Genomic DNA, 16846 nt, shown 5'->3' with positions numbered 1-16846 from the left:
AACATTGTTGTATTCACAAATTAGTTAAACGCCCATTTAAAAAGTAGTAGTTTGTAGATTTTGTAGAACAACTAAGGAGGTAAGAATGATGTCTTAAGTAAATATTAAAGAGGGGAAAGTAAAAATTTCCCCGTAATAAAATAAACACCTAACTTCCTCACAGTAACAAGGCCATGTTGTAAAGTAGCTCCCTTTGGAACTGTGTTGTGTTTGTGTTAATAATGTTTGTAATTTTCATATTCTAGTCTATCCATGCACATGAAAAGGCATAATTCTAATGAAATTATACCGTGCGAAGAATGTGGAAAGATGTATATTAATCGAGAACAACACCAAAAGCATTTGGAGAGTATTCATAATATTTCCAAAGAAACCTCTCCGGTAAGTGTTTTATTTTACCCAATATGAATTTAATATTAATAACTTTTTAGTTAGTTTTTAATTTATAGTAGTTATAAATTCAGACAGGAATAAGTCAATAATTTAGAGAGTATGGTAGTTCAGACACATTCAGAGCTCATGACCTGTCATTGGCTGTTTTTGAGGGATCATTTTACAGTTTGTTTAGGTACCGTTTAGGCCCAGGCTTCCAATGCATTATAATTAAATGTTAAGAAAATTGTACAAATCATTGAAAACATACATATCTTTCGGTGCAGATTATTGAGAGACAAATGGGAAAAGTAATTAGTTCAGGTTTAATAATAAACACAGGATATGTTGTATTTGTCATTTTTATATTTATTACCAAGATGTTTAAAAAATTTTAATCTGGAAATATATGATTATTTGTTGGTTTTTAATATAAAATTTTTCCTTTCATCTACAAATTTGGAACATCAGTATAATAATTTAATATTTTATTCCAATAAACTACAGTACTGTGCGAATTAATGTAATAATGTTTTTTTTAGGTACGGCAACACAATTATGTCAATTTGGCTATTGTTAAGTACCAAAATCATAAGTTATAGTTCGTTGATTCTTTGAAAGCTCATATTGGCATTTGTCAGTGGCTCATCAGTTGTTTTTTTTTTTTTTTTTTTTACATTTTCTCAATGAAAGACTGATTTTGGAGTTACTTGCACATTAAACAGTGTTTTATAGTTGGTTTTCACTATAGATATCATGCTGAGAAAAAACAACAAAAAAAACATATAACCTTAGGTGCACACACCTCAATGACTCAGAACGAGATTTCAAATGAATGTTTTGTGAATCAGGAAGTAGTCAGCAAGAAGAAAAAGCAGAAAAGAGAACCAAGGTCAGTTGAATCTAGAGTGGGTGAAAAGGTAAAACTATTGTCTAGATGAAATATCTTTGATCAGAAATAGTAAGTTAAATACCAGAAAAACAAGTTATGAACTTCAACAAGATTTAGCAGCCACTATTGACCGAACAGTGAAACATCCTGTAAAGACAATGTTCTGGGGCTGATTTTCGTATTCAAGGACTGGATCTTTGATACCAATACAAGGAATGATGAATATCCTGAAATATAAAGCTCTTTTGGCGCAGCACTTAACTACAGAACTGAATAAATCTTGTCCTAATAGTGAAGCTGCATTTCATATGCTTAAATGGTGCATTGATAAAAACATAACTCTTTACGACTGGCCTGGAAATTCACCTGACCTTAACCCAATAGAAAATTTGTAGGCATTTTGTAAATCTAGAATACGAAAATTGGACTGCACCACCAAGATAAAGATAATAGAAAGGGACAGACTATATAAAATAGCAAAAATAACTTAAAATAATGAAGACTGGAATAAATTTAAATCGCAAAGAAACAAATCCTTAATTGAATTAAAAAAGAGAAAAAATGAATACTTTAAAACAAAAATTGAAGCTGAAAAGGAGAATCCAAAAAAAATGTGGAATACAATTAAATCATTGTTAAAAAGTAAAGAAAAACAAATAAATGAAAACATACAATTTCCTAATGGAATAGAGGGATCTAATATATCTAATAAATTTAACAAATATTTTATAAGAAGCGTGGAAGAGATAAATGAGAATATAGAACATATAAATTATAATTTTGACTTAGATGAAGAACAGGAAACCAAATTAACATCAAAAAAATTAACACAAAAAGATCTTTACGCAATAATTAAAACAATTAAATCAAAACCTAGTCCAGATGGAATTACAATTAAATTATTGGAAAAGACTACCCATCATAGGAAATTACTTACTGGATATTATAAATGAATCGTTATTGCATGGAGTCTTCCCGAAATCATGGAAAACATCATGTGTCATTCCAATAGCAAAAATAAAAAATTCAGTGAAGTGTGAAGAATACAGGCCCATAAACACCCTTCCAAAATATGAACAATTATTGGAATATATTGTAAAGAATGAGTTAGTTAATTTTTTGGAACAATGGGAAGTATTATGCAAAGAACAATGTGGATTTCAAACCAATCAATCTTGTGAAATGGCTATTAACTTGGTTTTAGAAGATTGGAAAGAGGAAACCGATAAGAACATGTTCGTAATTGCAGTTTTTTTAGATTTTAAAAGAGCCTTCGAAACAATAGACCGAGAAATAATTATTAAAAAATTGAAAAAAATAGGAATAAAAGGAAAAACTATAAAATGGTTTGAAGAGTACCTTGGCGATAGATACCAAATAACGAAGGTGAATGATGAAATTTCCGAGCCCCTCAAAATTTCATTGGGAGTACCACAAGGATCGGTTCTCGGACCGGTTTTGTTTATTATATACATAAATGATATTGTCGAAACATTAAAATATTCAAAAATAAGACTCTTTGCAGACGATGCCTTAATATATATAATATATATATAATTGGCGGCCTCCGTGGTGTAGTGGTCAAGACGCTTGACTCGCACACGAAAGGTTCCGGGTTCGATTCCCGGTGAGAACACAAAAATTAAAATGTGTATTTTCTCAAGCCTGGGTGTTCTGTGATGTAATTCACCACTGTAATTGGGCCTCCTGGCCTGTTGTGGTGCAAAAAAAATAAAATATAAAATATCGGGAGAAAATTATAAAACAATTATGGACAGACTAAATCATGATCTTAATAGTTTATCACTGTGGCTAAAAATTAATAAAATAAAATTAAATGTTAACAAAACTAAATATATGAATATAGGAAACAAAAGAATAGAAATTACACCATCAATTGTAATAGAAAATGAAAAACTTAATGAAGTCACTGAAATTAAATATTTAGGTGTAATGTTGGATTCAAAACTTACATTCCACCAAAACGCTAAGATGGTAATAAATAAGATTGCAAAAAAAATATCAATTTTGGGAAGGATCAGAAGATTTATTGATAAGGACTCTTGCAAAACTATTTACAAAGCAATTATTGAACCACACGTTAACTACTGTAGTAGCATTTTATTTTTATCAAACAAAGAAAACATAGATAAACTAACTGTATTACAAAATAAAGCCTTTGAAAAAAACAGATACACGAGGGTAAAGTCGATGGTAAATGAAATGAAATTATTATCATATAAACAAAGAATAATTTACAATACAATGATATTTGTTCATAAAATTATAAACTCTAATAAAAAAACAGAATTTTGGAAAAAAATTGATCGGAACCAGCATGAACACGATCACAATACTAGAGAAAAGAACAAAATTAGACTTCCATTTAGGAAAAAGGCAAAGTCACAAAATTCAATTTTATTTAAAGCAATTAAAAAGTATTACGAAATGGAAAAAAATATTTATGAAGAAAAAAACATATCAAAATTTAAAATAATGGTCAAGACATATGTAATAAACAATTTATAAATTAAATATATTTGCAATGTTATTATTAGAACACACATAACAATATGTATATGTGTGCCCTACTTTAAGATTTAAATAAATAAATAGAAGCTGTAATGCAGGTGGGGTTTTGGGACGACAAAATAAAATAAAATCATCAATAAAGCATGCCAAAATGTGTTTTGGCTGTTATACGAGCATTTGAAGCAAACTTAGAAATCTCCATTGAAACTGAGATATTTGCAAAAAACTTTGAGAGATTTCTAATTATGCTTCACCAACTCAATGGAGAATGTTAAGTTTGCGGTGTCAAGTAGTATAATTGAAATCTGTTTTTGCAAGATTTAGAGACGGTTTCGAATTACGCTATTATTTAGGTAGGTAGGTTTTTATGTATAATTTATTTTGGCATCAATAACTAATTTTCCTTTTTTGGTGGAGATTTCTAAGTTTGCTTCTAATATCCTCATATATCCCATTTATCAAAAAATATTTTATGGTTGCATATGTAACTCGAGATATTCATAGTAAACGTTTATAAGGTGTTTTATTCCATTAGTTCGCACAATACTGTACAATGAACTTCCGCGGAGAATTTTCACTAACAATCTTGAAGTGACATTCGGTATTCCAATTCGAAGGTTGAGATAAAATGACACACTGTCACAGCACAAACGGTAGCTTGTGCGCCAATGCTTCCATTGAGTCCATTGTGGGCTTGAGACAGGATCTAGACTTTTTCAATGCAATTCTGCTTTGATTTGTTCATTCAGAAAACTAAACAAAGAATTGGTCAAAATTCTAAACAGGAAATTTTATAATAACTATATTAATACCTTTAGTTTTGATTTTTTTAAATTCATAATTGATTTAGAGTGTGTCTCTGGCCTAGCAATGTCTTGTTTTGTGTATGTTTGTGAATATTGTGCTAGTATGTTAAATAGTTTCTAAATGAGCCAATAAAAAAAAAAGTGTAACATATAATGTATTTATTTAGATAGTTGTACATAACTAATTTTTAGAACTAGTTATTCCTTTACTAATAAAAAACGAAAATGGTTTTTTAAAAACATGTAAATATTTATTCAGACGCTTTCTGACTACCTATGGATGTTTGTTTCTATCAAAAATCATCACCACCCCAGGAAATGTTGTGCATCCCAGCATCCACAATCTCTTTTGGCAACTCGTTAAATGTTTTTTTAAATTTATTTTTCAAAAATATTTACAAAATAGTCTTAAATTAAAGTCCTGCTGAGTTACATACATACAACTCGTCAGCAAGTTCTTATAAATTACATCGATTATTTACACTTAACCTACATTAACAATAATTTTAATTGAAAAACATTACATATTAAATTATGAAAAATTAAAAACTATCACTATAAACTTTAGTTATTTATGGCACTGATTGTTTTGAGTTACCTTGATTCTTGTTTTGGTAGTCTGAAATATTCACTCCTCTCATAAGATAGCTGTTTGGGATAGGACCGTTTGGGAATGGTAGTGGGGATGTCAGCTAACGAATCTGGGTCTCTCAGTCCTCTCCGGCCATCCGGAAAGTGAGGACAGGCGTCTTGGCGGAAGTTGTTTTGGGACCTTGTACAGAAGTCAAAATGCAGCGCTCGGTAGAGCAAAAGATGGCGATTAAGTTTTGCATCTAACTTAGCAAGACTGCCGCGGAAACTGTTCAAATTACTGTCCAGATTTACTGAAGTTGGTGTGTTTCCGAGTTCCTGGTCTAGATACCTGCCACGGATCTCCTTTTTGTTCTGAAAGTTCTAGGACCAACTATTACATGCACTCGCTTATCCCTAGGCTCCACAGATATGGTAATCAGTGTGAGGATAAGGCTGATATATTTGGATCTGGACTTGATAGTTATAAAACAAGTCTGATTTTTTTTTTCTCTCAATATAATTCTTAAACTTTTCTCTATGTTTAAAAATGTTTTCTTTTTTGCTTTTTCATATTTATGTATATAAGGGTGCCCCTTATTTTTTAACTTGATTATTTTTTAATGCGTAGGGCCAAATTTTTTTTATATTGCTATAAAACACTTGCACAGCAAATTTTAATTCATTTGAAACACAGTAACCCGTGCTGACTTGTATCGGAACATGTTCATATAAGTTACGCTGGAGTACAAGCCCGCGAGCGGCACGCACTTCATAAAAAGTGTTACAATCATCCATTCAAGTCAAATATGCGCCCTTCTGTTTGATAACTTGTTGCCAACACGCGCCGGCCCACAGCGCCTTCCTCGTCACCAACTACTTGGCCAAAGCAGGGGTTCCAATGATTCCCCAGCCCCCCTACAGTCCGGACTTGGCTCCCCCTGACTTTTTTTTATTCCACGCCTGAAAGGACCCATGAAAGGAAAGCATTTTGAGACTTTCAAAGGGATCCAAGAAGCTTGTATTGAAAAATTACTGGAGCATATGCATCAACGCAGGAGGAGCCTATTTTGAATAATTTTTATGTGTTGTAATAAAAAGTTCAATAACTTCTTTGTAATCGACTCAGACATTACTTTCCGGACACACCATGGATTTTAATCGCTTAGAAAGAGAATACTGGAACAATAATTGAAGGGCTTTTTGATAGAATCCCATTTGTCAAATTTAGTGATTTTTCAGGATAGAAAAAAAACCTTTGAGTAAGTTTTTTGTCTTGTCTCTGAAAAGATTCTATCAAAAAGCCCTTCAATAGAAATGCAGTGAAACAATTATTGCCTTAAAAACTAAACTACTTGTATTTAAAGTTGTTTCTTATTTTATTTTAATTCTTTTTCTTATTTTTGTTTCAGGATGTGTCTACTTGCCTCATATGTAAGTTTCCCTGCAAAAAACTTCACCATCTCCGGAAACATATGATGCTTTTACATGGAAAAAATAACAATTATAACTGTGTTAATTGTGATACTGGCTACAATAAGTAAGTCAAACAAATATGCATTTGAAGGATATGATTATTTAAAGATTTTTAAGTGCAAGTTTTCTTTCAGATATGAGAATTACCAAAACCATGTATTGTCTTGCAAGAAAAAATCTCATTTCTGTTTAATTTGTAACAAAAGTTTTACTACATCCGAAGCACTCTGTCTACACAATAATGAGATTCATAAAACTGAGACGGGTATGTTATATTTTTTAGATTTCTAGGTTTGATCTATCGCTATTTTACCCTAATTTTTTTTACAGTTCTTGTTCGCAATAAGATTAATGAAATTTAATTGACGATAATTTTAACATCAACCTTATCTATGCGCCAATTAAAAATAGTTCAACTAAAACAAAATATACCTACTATTATGCGTGATGGTCACTTTAAACGAATATGTATGTTCGCAAAATAGTAACTTCAGCTCTAGTTTTCTCGCTCTGCCCAGAGATGTAAGAATAGATTGTGTTTTAGATAGCGAAATTATAATTAATGTGGGGGATGACAGCAGACTCTACAGTTCAGCGGAGAGTGATAGTAATGTGTATGAATGAGATTAAAGACATAAAATAAAATATTTTTATTATAGAAAAATGTATTTAATTATTCTTATTTATGGTAACCAGGGGCATAATACGAGTTAGGTTTTCATCATGTTATGCCAAAAATATCGTCAAAAATCACTATTTCACTGGCAATTATTGTTGTGTGATCCATACTACAATTCAATATGTCAAAAATGACACTTCCGAGTTAATGTAAATGAAACAATTATTACTTTTATTATAATTGTATAAATCTTTTTATGTTACTATCTTTGTCATCCCATAATTATTGTGGGCGGCATATTATAACCTTTTCTTGATATCTTGAATTATATATTCCTGTTGAATGATCAAATTAAACAAATAAGGAAAGTGCTTTTGTGTATTTTTTTTTACTGTAACCGTTTTATTTTTAGTAAGTATCAAGCTATTTAGTCGTAAATATGAAAATCCGTGTCTATTCACACCATCTGATGGAAAATTATTCAAAATTAAAAATCGATATCGAAAATTGAAAGTAAATAGACTGCCACAACACTATTGTAAGCTGTCAAAAGTACCTGCTTATATTGCCTGTACTGTAGCTAAAGTGTATACAGTAAAATATTTTTTGCATAATTTTATACATTTATATAAACCGCTCCTTTCTTTTAGCTATATGTCGACCAGTTTAGATGTTACTACCCCATCATCAAAACTTACAAGGCAAGAGAGAAATATGTTTATATGAATCATAATGGGAATACTTTTAGTAGACGGCTTGAAGTTAATTTTGATTAATTATTTACAATGAAAAGACTTTGGTTAATGCTTTAGATATTTCAAACTTTTCAAGATTATTAATATGTAAAGACCACATTTATTAATATGTAAAATTTCTACATCCGTTGATTAAAATTGTGGGCTTAGGATATCAGATAATTAGTTTATAATATAAACAGTGACGCGAGCGATTCTAAGTTAGTAAAAGTCCTGATGATGAGTTAGTAATGTATAACTGAAAATTGATGTAGTTAATAAGATATAATCTTTTATAATAAACAGAATTTTCCAGTTAACAACTTAAAATACATTTCCGTCCATAAATGCTTCAAATAGAAAAGTTGTGATGCGTTTAAATAATATTATGATGGTTTGAATGCACGACTTGTTCATTTGCAGAATTAATGAAGAGGGATACAAAAATGTATTTTAGTTAACTCTTAAATCCTGAATGTGTGCTAAAACAATGCATGGTGCACAGTCGTCGACATCTCAGCCTTACATAATGCAACCCTGCAGTCATCCACTCTCAAATATCTGTGCCCCGACTGCGAACTCGGTGTGAGACAGCTTCCCGCATTGAGGAATCTAGTTAGCCAACTCCAATGCCAAGTAGCTGAGCTCAAAAAGGAACAATCTAAGCTGCCCAACCTGGATTTGGTTTCAGAAGAACTCGGTGAATGGAAGAAAAGGAGCAAAAATGTAATACTGTTCGGTATTCCTGAATCCTCAGAAGCAGGAATAGATAAAAGAATAAAGCAAGATATGGACAAAGTCCAAAAAATCTTTTCTACTGTACCAGACACTGAAAAGCCAGCATTGGTCATTCGACTCGGAAAACCACAATTAGATGCTACCAGGCCTCGTCCGATTAAAGTAGTTATGAAAACTAAGGAAAAAGCGTGGAACATCCTGAGAAATAAAGCTAAACTACCCCCAACAGCGTCAGTTAAATCTGATTTTGACCATCTACCAATGCGATCAGTTAAAAAAACTAAGAGAGGAATTAATAGAAAGAATAGGAAATGGGGAGACAGATATAACTATAAAATATTGAAACAACTGCCATCAAATTGTTAAATTAAAAAAAAAACTTGTAATTCCTAAATTCACCGAACTGACTGTCTTCTATACAAATCTGGCTTCACTAACTGCTAAATTTGATTTGCTGCCATTGGAAATTCCAAAACATAAACCAATGTTTATTCTTATAACTGAAACTTACTTAAAACCCAAAATAAGTGACAGTGTTGTTACTATAACTGGATACACATTATTCAGACACGATAGACTCGGTGACAAGAAATGGGGCGGTGTAGCCATCCATATATCCACTAGTCATCAAAACACACCTATATTATCAAAACTAAACCCTGCAAATAATAAGGAAAGTGTAGAAGCACTATGGTTGGATATTCAGTATGGAAAATTTCTATTCTTATTAGCCGCCAGATATCGCCCCACCCACTACTCACTAGAGGAATCTGACATTGAACTATTTAACACCATTCAAAATTCTACTAATAAAGGAACTACCTTAATAATAGGGTATTTTAATTTGCCAGACATAAAGTGGCCATTGAGGAAACTCCATGGATATAATGCTCTACATGAAAAATTTATTGAAATGTATACAAATTCTAATTTTTATCAAATTGTAAATAACATTACACGCAAACGAAATGACCAGGAATCACTCCTCGATTTCATTATGAGCAATGATGAAAACTTATGCACAAATTTAGAATATCATCTCAATATAAGAAAAAGTGACCACTTAATACTGATAGCAAAAACTCAGTTCTGCCTGGAGTCTATCACGACAACAGTGATGAAATCATCTCGTCGGGACTATACAAAAGGAGATTACTATTAAAAAAGCCATTGAAAGTCATATCCCACTGTGTATATTAGTATCAAGAAAAATAAAAAATAAACCTTGAATTAGTAAACAAATACTGACTATGGTTCGAGAAAAAAGAATGCTTTGGAAAATATATCAACTGAATAAATCCGATAATGCATATGTAAATAAATAAATAGAAATAAATAAATAAAAGATTTAAAAATTAAAAAAATGTGTCCTATAGAACAATAATACTATCACAGAGAGTGCAAAACTTAATAGAAAATATTGAATTTACGCCAGAAATAATCCTTCAGGTACAAAAATTCTTTAAGGATACTTCCTCTATGGGGCCAGATGAGATTCCAGCTATCCTTCTAAAGAGATATGACAAAAGAATGGCTCTTAACGCTAAACCCTGAAAAATGCACCGTCCTACACAGGCCCTAGAAATCCGAAAATAATATATACCGTAGATGGAAATCAAGTGCAAGCAGTAACGTCACAAAAAGATCTCGGAGTTGTGATTACTTGTGATCTTAAATAGGAATCACATATTATCGAAATTGTCAAACAAACGCACACAAATTCCCTCTTATACTTAATAAGGAAAACATTCGCTCACATCATCCAAGATTTGTTCCTCAGAATTTATAAAACATATGTTCGTCCACTCCTTGGGTACGCCTACCAAATCTGAAGTCCCTATTTTAAAAAAGACAGTTGTTGGAGAAAGTCCAGTAAAGAGCAACTAAAATGGTAGTTTCTCTAAGAAATAAATCAAATGAGGACCGCTTAAGGGAGCTCGGGTTCAGTTTACCGGAAGAGCGGAGGCAACGTGGTGACTTGATTGAGACCTTCAAAATCTTAACTGAGCAATGTAATGTACCCAAATTGAAATTAATGTTCACTATGAATGAAAACCGCCATCTCATAGGTCATTCATTGAAATTAAACACTACCTCCTCATCCGACCACAGGAAGAACTTCCCGACAAACCGAGTTGTGGAGAAATGGAATGGCCTTCCCGAGAAAGTGATTGGTGCTAGTTCAGTTCATGTTAACTAGATGCACACATCAATTTATAATGTTTAATAATCATGTACATCTGATATACACGCATCAGCTTAATAGCTGTTAGTGTATTATTATTAATAATAATAATAACAAGCTTTTTGTATTTATACTAACTTTTATTTTAACTTTTAGCAATATCTGTACCTAAAAGTAATGATGATGTTTTAATAAAATTGCCAGAAAATTCTAAACCATCTAACAACAATTTGGCAAACAAAACTAATTCTACAGTATCTAATGTATCCAACTGCATAGATGAACCAATTAGTGTCATAAAAGAAGAACCCTTAGAAGAATTGCTTGAAGAAGCGGAAAGGTACGAAATTTTATTTTGATTCTATTCTTTCCAATAAAGTTGGGAAGCACATTTTTAGATAATTTAATATTATATGTATGTAAATTAATTATGTACATATTTTTATTTGTTTGCAACATCCTCATTTGCATAGTATATCTACTAGTGACTGATCGAATTTTCGGTTTTGGCCAATAAAATGAATTTCAGACGCAGATTTGATTTTGGCCAAAAATTGTCAGAAACAGTTTCGACTCGGCTGAAACCAGCGGTCGGGATATGTTGGATTACGTTTGGCTGTATACGGGTGCATCTAATAGCTCGTGACTCAGCCACGTGACCTGTGACCTTTAGTTAGTTTTGGCTTCCGGCCGGTGAGTGTTGGTGTCACATTAAATTTATGCCGTTTATTTTATTGAACACATATTTTAATGAATTCATAAGGTTTAACAATAAAAAAGCCTATCTTTGAAAGTGTTGAAGTGACTTTAAACGTATTTAAACAAGTTTCACTTTCAGTTTCGGCCGAAACTAGAACAGAAGCCAAAATTTTGTTTTACCTGAAAATTTTGTTTCGGTCGGTCACTAATAATAACTACATATACAGTAAAACCTCGTTTTTATGTTTCTCGATTTTACGTTTTCCCGCTTTTTACACCGAAATGTTCAGGACCCATTTTTCTTCATACATTCTCATACAAATATTCCCCCTAATTAACGTTTTTTACATTTTTCATCACACCGGTTTTATGCTTAAAAATTTCCGAAATTCATTTGATGTGTCAAAAAAGCCAAAATTATGTCATAATAATGATGCCGCGACCCGTGTGCCACCGCGTGTGCCACGCAAATGAAGAATTAGAACAGGTAAAACACTAATAAAGGATAAATTATTGTATTAACCTAAATTCAAAGCAGGTGCAGTGTAATTGACCTTTTTGTTTAAGTGTCTTCCTTTAGGGTTAGTCTTAGTTTTCATTTGAACAAAAACGTCTTATTGACTTGTACAAATCAAGATACGCAGTTGACAAATGTTTATAAACAAAAAAGTTTTTATATCATTAAATTGCGATGTTTAAAACATAACAATAGAAACATTTAAAGTTATAAAAAAGATGGTTCAAAAAGTTGTCATAAAAGTGGAAATAATTATGCCACGATCTTTATGACAGTTGTTTTTAGTGATGCCATAGAAAAAAAAGTGATACCGTATAAATAAAATTTCCCAACATTTAGGGGAAAAAATATTTTATGTTATTTTATGCAAATTAGAAATTCTATTGTCATTTTTTTTATTTACACATGAAATAATTTTAACATGCTGTTTCTAAATCAAATAAAAAAACAGATAACATAATACGAGTATTGTATGAAAAAATATAATTTTTGTTTTTTAATGAAATCATTGAAAATAGGTAAAAAAAGATTGACAATTTCCACTTATCACCTTTTTTACAATTTTTCTGGAAGTATATGTACACAAGAGTGTAGCAAATCAATTTTATTTTTATGTAATTACTATTTTTTCTGTACATTTTTAATTTCGTCACTTTAGCGTTTTCCTCAGTTTTACACTTTTTTCTTACTCCCTTGAAAAACGTAAAAAGGGGGTTGTGCTGTAAAATCAATAGGCCATTCAGCTAAGACATGGGAATTATCTCTAAAATAACATATTTCTGCTTTCTAATTTCATCACTTTTGATCAATTTTCTCACTGTAAAAACTATTTTACAGGAGTATTGTTGTACATATTTAAGTCAACAAAGTTATTAAATTTGTGTTTTTTTTCTTATCTTGCAGGGAAAACCAAATAAACAACGATGATGCAAATAGTTTCTCCGATGCATTGGAAAACAATGTTTTAGATGAAAATGATGAGGTATAAAACCAGATTATTTGTTTTTACTATAAATATTAATAAATTTATTTATTGTCATTAATATTAGTATCCTACTAAATGATTTTTTCTGATGAAAAAGTAAACAAAAAAATTACCACCATTCCTTCCTTAAGTTGTTACTGCAAAAGTGTTATTATCATTCCTTATAATGTAAATGTAATGAATTTATGCTCAGTGTATGATAATTTTCAGGAGCTACCTAGTGATTGTTCAGAGTACCAGCCATTCCAACTCAAGAAGAGAAAAGGGCCTCGCGGAAGGAAAAGACAGATAGACTCCAAGAGAAAACGCAAGATAGGCAAGAAGTTGAAGCTCGACACTAATTCTGAAGAAATTGGACAATTCCCGTGCACACTATGCGACAAGGTAAATTATGTGATGGTTTATCACTCTGGGGCCACAGCAAATAAAAATAAATTTAACTCGATCCAAACGAGAACTGTCTTGAAAATTGAGCCCTATACACTGCAACTGTCTCTACATTCTTGACTTAACCCCAACGCAAAATGTACCCCAACTGCCGAATATTTTGATTTGACTGATTTTAAAGCCTTTTTTTGCGATTGTAATTTTCACGTAAAAACGGAACATAATAACTGATGGATTGCAATTCTTGGTTGGCTTCTTTATCAACTGTATATTTACATGCTTTTCACTCTGAAAAGCGTCTATATTATTTTATTTAAGCACAACATTTGTAGAATAATAGTTAATATTTAGTACTTTCTTGGAAAACTAATAAAATGAAGACTACATCACAAAACTGTGCATTTTTTTCACTCAACATTATTGTGGTATATACAGGTTATCAAAAAATTATTCAAACGTAGTAAAAAAAAAAAAAACTTGAGAAAATGAGAAAGTATTCTGTTCAAAACTATTACGCGTGTGCTCCGGCCACAAAGTAATGGCGCAGACATGCTCTCTGGCCACAGAACATTTCCCGCATGCAGCATGATTGAAAAATGATATTTTTCAGGTCATAATCTACAAATGACAAACTTCATTATAATTTTATTTATGTTCAAAGCATTAACTTATGGTCAAACATTTTAATTAATGTTAGTAAATATTTGTATTTAACCACTTACCAACTTTTCATGTCTACCGGTTTCGAGACGTACCCGTCTCTTCATCAGGACACTCACTACACCAACATGCAAATACTAAAATACACATTCACATTTTGTATTTTTTCATAAATACTTTGTGTACTGGTGATGGTAAAGGTGAACGTTTATTTTAGTATTTGTATGTCGGTGTAGTGAGTGTCCTGACGAAGAGACGGGTACGTCTCGATACCGGTAGACATTAAAAGTCGATAAGTGGTTAAATACAAATATTTACTAACATCAATTCATTCCAATAAATAAATATAAATTATCAGCAAACTTTTGTTGTTCAAATTCAAATTCCTGTGATTATAAACTCATTTTTTGCGGTATCAATTCATTTTCATATATTTCAAATCCTATTTAACATTAAAATTTTCAGATTTGAAATTCTAGCAGCCCTGTTTTTTCCGATGATTAACATTTTTTTATTTTTCAAACGTCAATTTATCTAAGATTTAAATTGCCCCCAAAATTTAAATACTTAGATGTAATATGACTTTCTTTTTAAGTGCAGCTTCTATTTTAATCACTTGCAAGAAATAAGTAATATTTATTTTCTCCAGGTTTTGACATCAGAAATAAACCTCAATGTGCATTTAGCAAAGCATACTGGTGAGACTTTTCTCTTCGGCTGTGTTGCGTGTGACAAGACTTTCAATAACCTTAATCGTCTCAAAAGGCATGAACTATCTCATGAATCACTTAACAAATTTAAGTGCAACTCTTGTGACAAGTCTTTTAACCGGTATGTAAAATATTTCTAAGTAAAAATGGTACATATTTTGATGTAAATTCATCGTAACATATTTACCTATAATTTATTTGTAACCTTCCTTAGGCAAGATCATCTAAACAAGCATATGTGGTCCCACATGGATACAAAACCTTACCAGTGTGATTTGTGCCCAAAGGGATTTATCAAAGCTGAACAACTTGAGAGACACATACAGGCTTTACATTCTGGAAAGCAGAAAAACCCAAAGACTGCATTCTGTGCTATTTGCAACCGAGGTATATTTAAATATTATATTCTTTTCAAGCCAAAAGATTAGTACCTACTTCTGTATATATGTGTAGAAAAAGGGCTAGATGTTGCTTTTGCAATTTAGATGGTGAAACACATTATGCCTTTTTATCACTAAAGAAGCCGCATCTTCAGCGGGCACTGTGGGTGTTAAAGCGTTCGATCCCTACCCAATTACCCGATACTTAAGAATCTGGGCTTGGAGGTGGAAATTTAGCAATATGAGAACACTCGCTCACCACTCAGTAGCCAGGCTCTTGAAAGAATATTTTTTTTTTTACGGATACCTGTCACAGCAGATCTACACAGGTCGCAGTGGCGTCGGGAGCTTATACAGCACGGATTCCCATTTTTCAAAATAAGAATAAAACGTAGATAAAGGGCTGCCTAATGAGCAAGAGATTTTGATATTAAGGTAAAATTTACTGTTTTCTAAATAAGCATTGTTTGTGCCAGCTTTGAATACATATTACTCTAGTAGGCAAATAGAATGACACATTATGATATTATATTACATTAAATTTGTACATTTTAAAGGCTTGTGTGGCCTATCACTAAATGATTTTAGGAAAATCTGGCCCATGGGGATATTAGGATTGAGCTTGCCTACACTAGATTGTGTTCACATGCTGGTCCACTTCCTACAATATTTTGAATTTTCAAATCAAATTTGTCTGCCTTATCATGTCAGTGGTTATGGCTACCATGTCTGAGATCCCAATGAAACAAAGTTTTAAAAACAATGTTAAACTTTAACAAACTTTGAAACGTAATGTAATAGTTGGGTTATTCATTCTCTAGTTTATTTTATTTATTAAAAGAATTCAGTGAGAATGAAATATGATTGCCTTGTAATTTATGATGAAAAAGTACTTGATTGTATTTGCATGTATAATGTAAAAAAAAACATAAGAAAGATAAACAAGATAAAAAGAAAACCAACAGCCAAGAATTTAACCTGGGTCTTAACTTGATTCTTAAATTTACGGACTACTAAACTGAATATTACCCGAAAATGCAGGCAACGTTATTAGGCTCTCAGATTCTCGAGCAGCACAGCGCAGGAGGGGTGCGGGTGTCGCACGATCTGGAGATGGGAGCTTCTAGCTGCGGTGTGTGTGCTAGTGCAGGTAGCTTAGGCGACCGCATCTGGCTGCGGCGAGGTTGCACGGTTAGCACATAAGCGGCGTCGTGTCGGAGAGATGTGTTGCAGGCTGAGTTTGTTTTGAGCGACAGCATCCAGCTGCGGCGAGGTTTATGGTTAACGTTGCAGTTGACGTGTGGGTGGCTTTGTGTGCGTCGGCACGATGTAGGCGGACATCTGGGGACGACACGTAGGGTTCGTCATCGCGATGTGTGCGGATTGAGCGGCGATCTTTGGCGGCGTCATCTACCGGAGATAGTTCCTACGCTGGTGGTAGGCGGAGCTCTTGGCTTGAGGCTGGCACGACGTGGGTGTCGGACTGCGGGGGTTGCAGTGGTAAGTCCTACGCTGGTGGTAGGCGAATGCCATGGACATGGCTGCGTGCGGCCACGTGGTGAAAGCTGGCAGACTGGGCCAGGG

General features: G+C 32.5%; 1 protein-coding gene across 1 annotated transcript in view; it reads left to right on the top strand.

The window, feature by feature from the left end:
- The window catches only part of LOC148281529 (uncharacterized), a 48946-nt gene that overhangs the window by 16707 nt on the left and 15393 nt on the right, over positions 1–16846 (top strand). The window contains exons 5-12 of the mRNA XM_088226581.1: positions 246–381; positions 6585–6712; positions 6783–6913; positions 11081–11264; positions 13044–13122; positions 13336–13509; positions 14822–15003; positions 15097–15269. Of these exons, the coding sequence (XP_088082707.1) occupies positions 246–381; positions 6585–6712; positions 6783–6913; positions 11081–11264; positions 13044–13122; positions 13336–13509; positions 14822–15003; positions 15097–15269 (1187 nt within the window). The remainder of the gene's footprint in view (positions 1–245; positions 382–6584; positions 6713–6782; positions 6914–11080; positions 11265–13043; positions 13123–13335; positions 13510–14821; positions 15004–15096; positions 15270–16846) is intronic.

Source organism: Micrasema longulum, unplaced genomic scaffold (genome assembly GCF_059751315.1).
Source record: "Micrasema longulum isolate JH-2025_06_02 unplaced genomic scaffold, ASM5975131v1 h1tg000443l, whole genome shotgun sequence".
NCBI classification, from domain to species: Eukaryota; Metazoa; Arthropoda; class Insecta; order Trichoptera; family Brachycentridae; genus Micrasema; species Micrasema longulum.
This window is presented reverse-complemented; position numbering and strand designations above follow the sequence as displayed.